This window comes from Phyllopteryx taeniolatus, chromosome 20 (assembly GCF_024500385.1).
Source record: "Phyllopteryx taeniolatus isolate TA_2022b chromosome 20, UOR_Ptae_1.2, whole genome shotgun sequence".
Taxonomy (NCBI): domain Eukaryota; kingdom Metazoa; phylum Chordata; class Actinopteri; order Syngnathiformes; family Syngnathidae; genus Phyllopteryx; species Phyllopteryx taeniolatus.
The window spans coordinates 2,478,304-2,492,112 of record NC_084521.1 but is presented as its reverse complement, the minus strand read 5'-3'; the positions used below and the strand labels follow the sequence as shown (position 1 = coordinate 2,492,112).

Here is a 13,809-nt window from a genome sequence, read left to right as displayed (position 1 = left end):
AATCAGAAGCATATAAAAACATGTATTTAAACTTACATTTCTTTTCAAAAGGGGATTGGTAACAAAAAATGCTTGCAAATATCTCACTGGTATTACACCGAACACAGTTAGCAATTTTTATTTGCTTTCGCGGCCCACCTAAAATGATGTGGTGGGCCGGATCTGGTCCCCGGGCCCCCAGTTTGACACATGTGCTTTAAAACAGCACAGGTTAAAACTAAAAATAAGTTAGACTATTATGGAACAAATTATTGACGGACACATTTTTACAATGTTTACAAACAGGCGCCTATTGGACTAATGTCTAATAACTAATGTATGAGATGGCAGCAGAGCTCACTGCACTGCAAAAACTGGGCTTAAAAACATGAAAGAAGATTATATTAATTTAAGCAAAATTATTTGCCAATAGAGCGGGAGCTTGTGACTTGGCAAGATTTCTCAAAATGGAAACATAGCTAGCCTTAAGAAAACACTGGTCTTAAAACTAGTGCATTTATACTATCCATCCATCCATTTTCTGAGCCACTTCTCCTCACTAGGGTCGCGGGCATGCTGGAGCCTATCCCAGCTATCATCGGGCAGGAGGCGGGGTACACCCTGAACTGGTTGCCAGCCAATCGCAGGGCACATACATACAAACATACAACCATTCGCACTCACAGTCACACCTACGGGCAATTTAGTCTCCAATTAATGCATGTTTTTGGGATGTGGGAGGAAACCGGAGTGCCAGGAGAAAACCCACGCAGGCACGGGGAGAACATGCAAACTCCACACAGGCGGGGCCGGGGATTGAACCCGGGTCCTCAGAACTGTGAGGCTGACGCTCTAACCAGTCGGTCACCATGTCGCGAATTTATACTACATTTATTAAATTGTGGTATTTCTTATTTTTTGCCGAATCTAACTAACTCATTCTAAATCTAGTTCTTAAATCTGAATGTTAATACCTTATTAAGCTTTTCAGGGGGAAAATGCTTAAAGCAAGTGACTTACTCAAAAGCTGCCTGTTAAGAAAAAAACAAGCACAAGCATTTTTTGCCTTGATTTGAGATATAATCATCTTGTTTAGCCTTGAGTTTTTGCAATGTGGCCAGGGAGTGTTTGTGGGTGGATTACGTGTCCCTATTACATTGCTTTTGTATGCTACAATGATCATGGCAGCATGACTTCAGCTTTTTATGTACTGAAAGCATTTACCCATGTTAACAATTTTCATTCGTATTTCACCGGCTCCTGAAGGCCAGAAGTGAGGAGAAGTCTGATTCTTCCTTCCCCCAAGCTGACCAGCAACATTTGAAAGCTGCATCTCACCTTCTGAGTTCCTCCCGTGTATGCCGACATCCTGTCTTTGACTGGCGTTGTCATTGGCAACAACCGGCGAACACCCCTCCCCACCTAGCTTCTCCTCCCCTCACCACTGTTGGAACCTCACCTCCTCCGTGCAGGCTTGAGGAACCGTGTTGATGGCCTACATGTTCCCTTGTGCCAAAGTCAAACGGAAGTCAGCATTGTCAGTACGTGTCTCCGGTGCACCTCAAAGCCAAAACCTGCTGGTACTCCTCAACTTCCCGCTGAAAACATCCTCTGCTCTCCCATCTCGCTCGCTCCAATTGTCAGCCCCCCCCCCCCAACCGGGTTTGAAAATGAGACGCTGAATGCTTTGTTGTCATTTCACGTTCAATCATACCCGCACAACCATTACCGTGGATGATGGCACCAATGAGCGCCTCTCTGGAATCCAGGATGTTCCCAACATTGATGCTCACCTCACCGGTTTTGATACACTTTGAACCTTCAGAACACACAGACATTCCCTTTTCTTGGGACTTTCCCGATTACTGATTATTTTGCATATTTATCACACTTAAATGTTTTGGATCATCAAGCCAGTTTTAATGTCTCACAAAGACAACCCAAGTAAATGCAAATGAAGTTTCTAATTGATAACTTTATTAAGAGGAAATAAAACTCAATACTCTCTGGCCCTATGTAAAAACCAATTATCATTTCCACTTGTTATATCACAAATTAACTGTAATTAACCACAGTTTTCAATTCCATTGCACTGGCCCCACACATGCCTGATTACCGCCAGATTTGTGAATGACTTGAATCAAGAAATCCTTTCAATAGTACCTGCCAAGACAGAGTGAAGTAGGCTACAAGATCTCAAAAAGGAAAGCACAACACCACAATTCAAATAAATTCTAGAATACAGAAAGAAAGAGCTTGATATCTATCAATCTGTTAAAGGCTACAAAGACTTTGGGACCCTAGCGAACCACGGTCAGACAAACACAGTGTATGTGTCCTATGATTGGCTGGTGACCATTCCAGGGGGTACCCACACCCTTTTGCCCAAAGTCAGCTGGAATAGGCTCCAGCTCACCCGGTGACCCTAATGGTTACAAATGCTATAGGAAATGGATAGATAAATGGAATGAATCCTTTCCGTAGCGTAAGGTATGAAAGAAGTTCTGTCCTTGATAGGAAAATAACAAAGCATGCACGGAACCTTACTTGTGATTATTTATTGGTTGAATCCTGAGTTCTTTAACCATGGAAGCTTCTGACTGACTCTCCACCTCTATATCATTTGATGTATTAACACTTGTGACCCTCCTTTTATCCAGCTGATGACGACTTCTTTTCTTTGCAGGACCTGCAGGATGTTTGGCTTCAATACCCTCCACACCCTCTGCAGGTTGGTCGCCGTATGATTTACTTTCTTTCCTCAAATCTACTCCGAAAATTGGTTCGAAAACTGGTTCTGAGGTTCTGCCCGAACCCAGCTGACATCTTGTCCTCTCTCCTGTTTTCACCATTGTCATCAATCCCATCCATCCTCGCCTTTGCATCATCTGCCCAGAAACACTGTAGACGTCAATGCTGTTTGTTTTGAAATTAGGATTGGGGAGAGCAGATCAAAGATGCGGTAACAGGATTACAGTCCTGGATCACACAGACCCCACAGGGACCGTCGGGCTTCCTGCTCTCTGATGTGCTCGTGAGGAGCGAGTGTTTCTTTGTATCTCTGCCGAGGCTCGTCTTTATGCGGCGTGTTCTCCCCTTCATCTCACCGCGTATGGGCTCCACGCGTGCGTTTTTGCATATCCATGTTTGGCCCAAAATAACAGTTTTCATCCCCAAACACGGCACTTATTTTTGTCGGAGCCATTCTGTCCCGCGTGTTTCTGCTGAGGTGCGGGTTCTGTGGTCAGGGTGGAGCTCCGGGGTCAGCCCAGCACCGCCCTGTGGTGTGACCAGAACCTCGGCGGGCGTTTCGAGCCTCCGAGCGCAAACCTCTTTACCACATCGTGAGTGCAAGGCGGAGGTTTCCTCTGGGTGGTCGGTCCTCTGCCATCTGTGTAACGCCTGATGAAGCAAGCCTTTGGTAGCTTGATACTCTGGTGACCTTACGATCAGGAAGACCAGCATTCCTTCTGTACCTTTACTAAGGAGGTTCTGTTTTACTGGCATGGATTTGTTTACTTGGCTTCAGTTTCTATTAGGGGTGCATACAGGCTCATCATGTTGGATTAATTTTCCATCTGCATATCATGAGTTACCCTGTGATTGGTTTTCAATATATCCACATTTGGTTTTTTTAATAGTTAGCTATTCTTCCAAGGACATTTCCATTTACATTTGCTTTGACAAATAATCATTTGCGCCATAGAAAATAATAAACGTTTAGAAAAATAGCCTCAAATTTAATGTAAATGTTGACTCAGGATGATAAGTTGTTTTTTGATTTACAGCCATTTACAACTAACTGATCTATGTAGTAAACAGAATGCTACTGCAAGTAGGTGTCAATATATGCACACAGACACACAGTGGAACCTCGATAGAACGGACTAATAGGGGCGGGGGCTCGTCCGATATAGCTGATTGCCCGTTACGTTAAAGCACCTTTTTTGAGGCCATATGCACCCATGTTACTGTACAGTACAAAATTGTTTTGTAGAGTTTTTTTTTCATTGCCTAAAAGGCCCAGTACATTACAAAGTTACTGTAAATAAATATAATTAAAAAAAATAAAATAAAAAAAACTTGAAAATCTTTAAATGTTTCAAATTTCATCCAAGTTTACCATGCTGGTGTGCTTGGTCATGGTGGCATTGTTGACATGCATTACTCATCGTAGGCGAGTGCCTTTCATGAGCTGCGATGAATTTGTGTGCTTCCTAGTTCCATATCCATTGCCAAAGGTGAACGGCTTGACAAAAAAAAAAAAAAAAAAGCATGCTCCAGAGACTTGTGTTTGTATTCCTCAGAGTTAACACTGCCACCATGTCTCTCTCTCTCTCTCTCTCTCTCTCTCTCTCTCTCTATCTCTCTCTCTGTGCTGCGAGTCTACAGTATGTACAATAGATGTATCCATCATGATGACATGGCATCAATGCCTCACATTCAACATGGCCACCATGTAGGCATGGGGACACGTCTTTTGGAATTGGATCTATTTTTTTTTGCATATCTGTGACACGGAAATACGTCAGTCCCATTCTCTGCCCGCATTGCGCCAGTAAACAACAGGCAATTGGCAATTCTGGAACTAACAGACTTTGTCAACGGCAGTTTAAGCTACAAATGGAAAATTTTGGGACGCATTGTTCAGTCCTGACGGTCCAATATTATCCGATATCCGTTATATCGGGGTTCCACTGTATATATTTTTACCTGTGTATATACACAACAAATATAGACTGTTTCATTTTGCTTAATTTTTGCTTTTGTGCAAATGCAACATGTTCAGACTCTCATCAGATCAGCTTGTAGTGTGTTGCACTTCTTTTAAAATCCTGTTACATTTTGTTCCCTTAGATCACATTTAGCACGTTAGCAGGCTTGTCTTGTTGTTGCACGAATTGATGATTTATTGAATAATTGATGAAGGCCTCTCAGTACTTAGTGTTGAACGTGTCACAGGTGCACGAAGCAGGAGTCACCCTCCTACGCCTGCCGTCAAGAATAAAGCGAGAGGTGAGCGAGGCCTTGCCTTAATGAGTTTTGAGTGCACAGCCATGGCAGCTCACCGCAGCGTGTTTAATTATGCCAGCGCCCGTCAATGGTGTACACGCATTCATGAGGCTAGCCTAGTGGCGTGCCCTCGCAAGCGCGGCGGAACACGCTGTGTTCGTTCGCATCATCACCTGCAGCTATCCAGGATAATTAACCGTTGTGCCGCTTACCTGCGGCGGCTTTCAAAACGTCTCCTTTGCTTTCGCCGGCACAGGCGCAGTGTTGAACGTTTTGGACCGTGAACATGGGCCAAAAATGGTATCGCCATCTATCATTTTGATCAGGTTATTTTGATATTTTGTCTCAGATTCACTGTCAAATGACACAGTTTACGGTTTCGTTTTCCACTTTAGTCCTGCGTTTGTGTTTGTAACAGTACTCCAGATCTCAACATTTTCCAAATATGTTACCTCTTTCTTCAGTTTTGATCAAGTCGTTATGACATTTTGTCTCAGTCACTGTCAATCACTGGACTGAACTGTGGGCCAAAAATAGAACTTTTTTTCCTTCAAAGATTTAATGCTATTCAAAAGACAGAATCAGCTTCCTGCAATGACATGTTGTGTGTTTGTAACAATAATCCAGACCTCAGCCTGGGCCAAAAATGGTCCCGCTTTCTTCAATTTCTAATGACATTTTGTCTGAGATTCAGGGTTAGTCACGAAACTGTGAACTGTTTCATTTTCCTCTTAAGTCCTGTAGGTGGAACTGTTTCAGACAAACCAAGAAGACATTTTGGCCACCTGTGACTCAACATGGGCCAAAAACGGTACCTCTTCACTACTGATCAACTTATTACATCCTTTTTTCAAAACATCATCTTTGCTTTAGCCTACACAGATGTGCGTTGGACTTGTTGGACTGCGGGCTGAGCTTAAAGTAAGGCTTTGAAGCCTTTTCAAAAGTGTCTTTTTTATTTTTTCATAACTGCTGTTCGCCCCCCTCATCCCTACCTCGCTCACCCTGTTTGAAGCCTCGTCGCTGACCATTACCCCGAAGGATAGCTCGCGCCCACGGGTGCTCAACCCTTCAGATGTCGTCAGTTGTGATGCGTGACATTTAAACGCCTTCCGTTAATTAACGGCGGGTGGAAAAAGTGGCAGGAATGAAATGTTTCTTCTGACATGTCGGAAGATGGAGTCGTGACATCATTACCGGCAGCGTTCCAATTAAAAATATGCCGTTTAAAAATACACGCTCGCTCTCATGGTGAAGGAGGCGCGGAGTCGTTTCGTTGCAATTTCCACCTGAAAACACAAAGACAAAGCCCGAGGACGGAGAAGGCGCTGGTCCACGCTTTCTTGTTGATTGCCGTGCAACTTTACAGCTAACGGCCAATGAAGCAAGCCAACAAGGTCACCGGAATGTGCCTTATTTCCTCGCAAAAGGATGTCTCGGTCAAGCGCGCATTTGTAGCATGCTGAGACCAATTAGAGGTCTCTCGTAGCCTAATTAATGCGCTCATAAGGACAGGATCTTGATTAAACAAACATGCATATACATATTTTCTTAGCATATGACTTCTTTTTCTAATGAGCACAGACGCGAGCGCTTGTGCCGCACCGAGACGGCGCAGCTTGCTTTATTTGCCTTCGCCGGACTCAGTGGGCCCTCGGGCCGACGTTAAGGAACAATGTTCAGTAGCCAACAGACCCGTCTTTTAAAGCCGTATCAAGGCTCTGATCTCATTGCTTAAGTGTAACTGAAGCAACGCCAATATTAATGGAGTGTTTTGAGTCACTCGCTCCGGCGAGAGGAAAAAGGGAACTGTTTGACTTCGCACTTAATGAGTACCAGCTTCCATCTGCCGCCGATCTTTTGAGTTTGTTTTGAGGCAGAGGGAAAAACACACTCTAAGCGGCACATGTTTGATTTAAGGACACTCGCAGAGGGGATTACTGTACAGAGGAAGATGCTTCTTTTGCTGTGTGCGCGCGCGCACTTGGAGGGAGTCTCCTAGTGGCCTCGCTGCTTGTGACTAGACACAAATCTGGTCCATTTGAGACCTTTTGGCCCTGTTGGAAAAGAATTGTGAGAAAGGAAAAAAAAAAAGTGTAACAGGACGCGTGATTTGATGGAAAGGATAAGTCTAATTACAAGTATTGTCATCAATGCTGTCACCATGGGAGTATTACTGTTATTGATACGGCTGTTGTTGTGCCCATTGTTCTCTCATCCCTCCCCCGGCTGACCAAAACATCTTTTGTAATCACTAACCAATCGCAAACCATTTGCCAATGGGGATTTTTGCCCACTCCTCCTTGCTTGTACCAACGTCTTGAGGTCTCTCCATAACATTTCAATAGAATAAAGTTCTGGACTCTGAATGTGCCAATCCAGAGTATTACTTTCTCTGAAGCCATTCCTTTGCAGTTTTGCTGGATAGCTTTGGGTCATTATTTGTTGCGTAATCCATTTTCAGCCCAGCTTCCGTTCTCTGACTAATGGCAGGAGATTCTTGTCAAGACGTTGTTGATATTCCTGATAATCCATGGCTGCTTATGATGGCATTGTCCAGGTTCAGAAGCAGTAAGCAGCCCCAGAACTTCACATTTCCACCACTGTTCTTCACCGTTGTGAGAAGGTTCATTTCTTCACCGTGTTGGCTTTTGTCCAAAACCTGGTGGTTTCTATTGTGACCAAATAATTCTATTTTGGACTCGTCCGTCCGGAGAATGGACTTCCAAAAGGCCTCTGGCTTGTCTGAGTATTATCTGGCAAAGTTGAAATGTGCAGATTTGTTAATATTTTCGAGCAGACGCCCTCCCATCAATATGATGGCTATTCATTTGTCCCACATGCTGCCAGAGAAGTGTACAACTCTCTCGAGGTGATGTGGGACTCGGCCGTATCCGACTTTATTATTTTTCTGGTGCTTCTGGGTGATAGTTTTGATGGGCGTCCTCTTTGAGCCAGAGTTGCTGTCGTGTTGAAGGCCCCCCTTTTGTAAGTGATTTGTGTTCGGGTGTATGGATGGAACTGGAATGTTATCAGAATCATCTCATAGCCCTCCCCTGATGGGCGGGCTTTCAATGCTCACTTTTTTTATGTCCTCCAGTATTTCCACTGCTTCCGGCGTTGTTGGTTTGTATTTGTTTTTCTCTCTCTCTTAATTAGTGCAAGTCACGACAAACCCTTTCCTAAGGATGTCAATTTTTTTTTGGGGGGGGGGGGGGGAGGGGGGGCTGTTTAAATGATTAAAAAAAAATTTGCCAACTGGTTAACCTGTGTCTATTACCAGCTTGACTTGATTGTCAGTACACATAATCAATTTACCGCATTTCTATGAGACTTAGTGTATATTGTTTGTGGAAACCTCACGACCAGGTCCAGGAGCCTCAGACGGATCGGCAGTTGATCGAGACCTCGCCCGTCCTGCAGAAGCTGACCACCTTCGAGGACTCCATCGGCGTGTTGTTCACTCACGTGCGCCTGCTGGCCCGAGCCTTCACGCTGAGGACGGTGGGCTTCAACCACCTCACGCTGTAAGTGCAACCTGAAAGCAATCATTCACAAAGCGGGTGCAAATTTGCCGGCATCTTGCTCAACTGCACGTCAAAATCATGTCCACTGGAACATGCATATTTTTGAGAACTTGTTTTTCCGCATACAGTTTTAAAGAATATGTACATGGAGAAATGACTTGAAACATATTGTACTTGTCGCGAGAATGTCCACATGGTATTGGAGGCATCAGAATAAGTCAGCTGATGTTTTTCAGCTTTCTGATTGGGTAAAAGGGTTTTGAGAGAATGTGGACAGAAATATTTTTTTAACCTCCTTTTGAACGAGAGGTACTCGACCCCCGCACTGCACCATGGGAAATGTGCTTTTCATTCTCTGTGTTGTCCATTTACCACTGCCACAGAATCTCATTTGACACATTTATCTCGCATTGTCGTAATTTTCTCGGTGAAAGGATCTTCACTTTGTTTTTAATGCAGTAAACATTAGCCAAAGTACACGTCTACATTGTGTTTGGCAACGGTTACATCTGTGATTATTCACTGTTAATTAAGGTTTCTCAGTGAGGCTATGCTGATTTCAGCAATTCCCCCCCCCCCCCCCCCCCCCCTCACGCAACAAGCGTCATTGTGTGGCTGCTTGTTACTATGAATGGATTGTTTTCTGTGTTGGAAAACGATAATGAGACCGTTCACGCTTGTTTGTGTTGCAACGGATGCTTAACTCGACGCGCAGTCCCGACTTTGACAGCTACAGCAAATTAGCGTTAGCAACACACCTGAAATCTTATTGGCAGGCAGCCACGCTACAATGTAATTGCTTGCTTTTCTTTACTTTGCTACCCTGACACTACTTTCACCACACCTCAGCAGGCCATCAAGGATTTACCTCCAAAAAGAACATACTATTTCCTAGGTACACTACTAATTTGTGTTCATTAGTTGTTTATTTGGCTGGACGATATGGTCTCAAAATAGAAACTTAGATTTTCCTTCACAAAAATCTGATTTCCCTGCCGTTTTGTATTTTGTCTTTCTGTATTTTCATTAGCTCTTCATTGAGCCAAGATAGGTTGACCTAAATAGAGGAAACTTTCCTGACGGCAGCAAACCTCCCAAAAGAGCAAAGGTCACCTTAAAGTGGGTCAAGCCGCGGTGAAGGCGAACATGATGATGAAGAAGAAGTAGAAGGTGAGATCAGACAGAGAGGTCAGACAATCGGGTAGGCAGCAGATGAGGAGACAGGACGCCGGCTGACCTCGGAACCCCTCGCCTGGCGCAGAGGACAAACTGACCTCAAAAAACGGGAAGTTTGGGCTGTGACCCCATTGAGAGGCGGTCCCCTCCCCTGGCTTGCCGGTTTTGCAACGATTTCACCAACTTGGCCAAAATCTGCCTTGCTCCCCATGATGATCATACGAGAACATCATAAACAGAAATATTTAGTTTTTTTGCTTGCTCGTTAGTTTGTTCTAATTTGTTCTTTGTTAGTTAGTGTGTTTGTTGGTTGGTTCGTGCGTGCATGTGTGCATTTTTTCATTAGTTAGTTCATTCTTTCGTTAATTTGTTAGTTTGGTTGTTAGTTGGTTAGTTACTCTTAAGTTTTTATGTTCGTTCGTTGTTTTTTTTAGTTTGCTCTTTGTTAGCTTGTTAGTTTGGTAGTTACTTGGTTAGTTTTTCGTTCTTGTGTTCGTTTGTTAATTAATTAGTTAATTTCTCCGTTCGTGTGTCTGAAAGTTAGCTATTGTGTCAGTTAGTTGGTTCATTCATTCATTTGTTTGCATCGTAGGAATCAAAGAATAATCTTTTCCATTTTGGTGCAGATCCAGATGAAGGTGCAGCTCGAGGGAATTGATTTCTGCTCGCATCGGAACCAAGTGGCCCAGTGACCCTCCAAAACAAGTAGCTCTGTGTGGCACTTTGCAATGGCACCCACTGTGTAATGTGCATTACTGCCACCTACAGGACTGGGGTGGAAGCGCCTCACCCAGCTTGTCATGATTCTTCAGGTCGAAACGTGCATGTTTAAGGCTGTTGGGTCTTGGCGTCGGTCTGACACGTTTTAGTTTTGACGTGCTACAGTTAATCATCATCAAAGCAGTCGGGCTCTGTCATCCGCAGTCGGCTTCCAAAAATGTAGGAAGATTGCAGCGAGCGGCCTGCCTCCTCCTCCACTTCCTCCTCCTCCTCCCCTTTTTCTTTTTCTCTTCAGCCGAGCTGATGAAGGTGTTTCACATCAAAGCGGAACTTTCCTCCCGTCTCTCCCCTCCAGCTCGCTGCCGCATTGTGCCAGCGAATAAAGGACGAGTGTTCACATAGCAAAGCCTTCCTCTCTGACCTCCCTTTTCCCTCGCTTCCATCGCCTCCTCCTCTTCTCCTTGTTGCCCAGGAAATGTGCTGCTTCTTCGAGAAAACCACCGCTCCTTCCTACAATCTACTCGAGCCATTTTACAATGAGATGACAAAGGTCCGTCCTCTACAGTGCGGCCATTATTTAATCTGACGGAGCATTTACATTACCGTAATTTATTATTAGAATTTAGCCCTTCCCCCCTCAAGTAGACTTTATTTGTATTTATTAATTGTAACGAAAATAGTACTAAACTAAAAATTTAATATTTAATTTATTGTAATTAAATAAATGATAAAGTTAAAATGAAAATATATTATTTTATTTAACAAAATACCTCATCTACTAACGACATGGCCCATCTCAGCATTTTAAAATCTTATTTGGCCCTTGTACATTTATTTTTTTATTCATTTAACTTAAATAATTGGTTATTATTCAAATTAACAATTTTATATTCTACATGAAATATTTGTATTTTTCTCATTGAAGAATTGGTTGATTAGTTTTACTTACAGTAGTTTTGAATAATGCAAATATAAATATATACTTTTGATTATTCTACTACTCAAATTTCCTCCCCCCCCCACCTTATCTCCAAATGACCTGGCCCATGTGTCCATTTTCAAATTAAAATGTGGCCCATTGGAAATTCAATACATTTGATGTATGTACATCTGTATTTACCTGAAAATACATTTTTGTATCACTTATTTGTCAAAACAAGCAATCATTATTTAGCATTTTAACAACATGGCGACCAAAATGAGCAGAACCAGCAACAAATATTCTGTTGTAGATGCGGGTAGAACAAGAACAGTCTTTTATAGAACTTCGTAATCCTTTAGTTGGGGAAATACTATAGTAAAATGATATCAAAATAATGACAAATGTCCTTAAATATTGAAATATTGTGGTAGTCTATATCGCCTATTCCTGGTAGTCAAATTTAGACATTGAGAGGTCTTAAATTTGCTTCACGATTACTATTCCATCTCCAAATATCCAATTTTACTTCTCCTTTTTGACATTCAGCAGTGCAGTTTGATGCCATACATTTTATAAAGGATACCAAAATTCCGAATCTACATTTTATCTTGTTTGGCAGCTCCTGGTCAGATTAGCGGACAGAAAATAGTTATCCGATCCTCCATAATTACGTGAATGGAAATTAGAATCATTTCGAGTGGCTTATGACAGTGATAGAGTGGATAAAACAAAGCATAAGCAAAACCTTCTAGCTTATGACGATGAGCGCTGCATTTGTGTGTGTGTGTGTGTGTGTGTGTGTGTGTGATTTGGCACCTTGAATAAGAAATGTCACTGAACGACAGTAAATGTAAAGCAAATATGTTGAATTTAATCAAAAATAATTTGAGACCTCTCTGAGATGTTGCCCCAGTGCTTGACGTTACTCACCAGAGACTTTGCTATGATACGAAATAAATCATTTTGAGCTGTTTTTAATTAAAAAATGATGTGGCCCTCAGGAAAAGTCTGTCAACAGTGTTTAAAAATAATAATAATAATGATAATAATGGACTTTATCAGACTTAATTAAAGATGTGGCAAGTAAATGGGAGCGCAAGTATTTGTTGTCATATTCAATGGTAAAAAATGATTTGGTGCAATTATTCATATAAATGCAGAACGAAAGGGCAGTGGGTACCACACTGTCCTTTCTGAGGTAAACAGAAAAACTCATTTCCAGCGGGATTGAATGAATTCCAAATGGAACCTCAATTAAGTGGCGGGCATCATTTAAATATGATTGACACGGGTACACGTCTAATGGCTGTCCCTCGCCGGTCTATTAAGCTTAGTGTTTCCCAACCTTTACTCAGCCCAGGTACATATTTTACATTGGGAAAATCTCACCATCTTACAAAAAGTACATATAATAAACCCCCCAAATAGCGAAAAAGTGTGAATAATTGATGCCTCACCCCATAAAAACACTACTTTTGTCCAAATGAAATACATTTTGTCAACTTTAACCTGATTCTTTGGCACCAAGGTGCCACAAGATGATGGCAAAGCACTACTTTTGCATAGATGAAGCTCATCAACTCACTTCAACCTAGTTCCTTGGCACAAGATGGTGCCATAGCAATACTTTTATTCCTTTGGCCTGAGTACAAAAACAGTAGCTATGTGTATCACGTCAACATACAGGCACTTCCTCGACATCACTTACTACTTTCCTATTAGCTAGGGCTTTGCTGCCCAGCTTGTGGCGTCTTAGATGTTTGGAGAAAGAGCACAAAACACGTGTTTTTAGGTCACAAAAATAAACATCTGTCAATAGGTGAATAATAATCTTATGAATAACAAGAACATTGAATTGTCCTGTATGTCACTATACGTCACTGGCATAGATAGATAAACATTCGATACATTTTTTATTTTTTTTTTGCAGTAAAGGAATAATTTTCAGACCAATTAAGTGAAATTGGATCACTCCCCGCGGCACAACTCATGATCTCTGTCGGCAGAGTGGTTGGGAATCACTGTAACATCTGGACATCTGATAAAAGGCGGAGGTGCAAGAAAGCTCTGACACGTTTCTCTCTGATGTCAGCCTCCTCTTCCTCCTCGTCTTCTTCCTCTGCATCCTGCTCTCTCATCCTCGCCTTTCTTCCCCGCCAGCTGCTCACATGGGCGGATGAACGGCTACTGTGCTGCCGTCCGCAAGCTAGCTTACATCTATCTGCAATGCTGATCGTTGTGTTTAATGGCTGGTCAGTGCAGTAGCAGCAGTAGCGGGGTCCACTTCCACCCTGCCTGCTTGTCAAGCTCGCTGCCAAACATGTTCTTTTCTGGAATTGTTAAAAAGCAGAATGTTCTTCTGTCTGGCCTGCTCCTTTCATGGACTTTCTGTAATCAACTCATTACTGTGGAATTGAATCCAAAGTCAGAAGAAGTATTTTTTCTTTTCTTTCCCCCCCCCCCACAAGAAGC

General features: G+C 42.7%; 1 protein-coding gene across 3 annotated transcripts in view; it reads left to right on the top strand.

The window, feature by feature from the left end:
- Nucleotides 1-13,809, top strand: part of drosha (drosha ribonuclease III) — an 88,061-nt gene that overhangs the window by 53,008 nt on the left and 21,244 nt on the right. For all 3 annotated transcript variants that reach the window (XM_061757596.1, XM_061757593.1, XM_061757595.1), the window contains exons 24-25: nt 2,666-2,710; nt 8,362-8,519. In XM_061757596.1, coding sequence (XP_061613580.1) covers nt 2,666-2,710; nt 8,362-8,519 — 203 coding nt within the window. The remainder of the gene's footprint in view (nt 1-2,665; nt 2,711-8,361; nt 8,520-13,809) is intronic.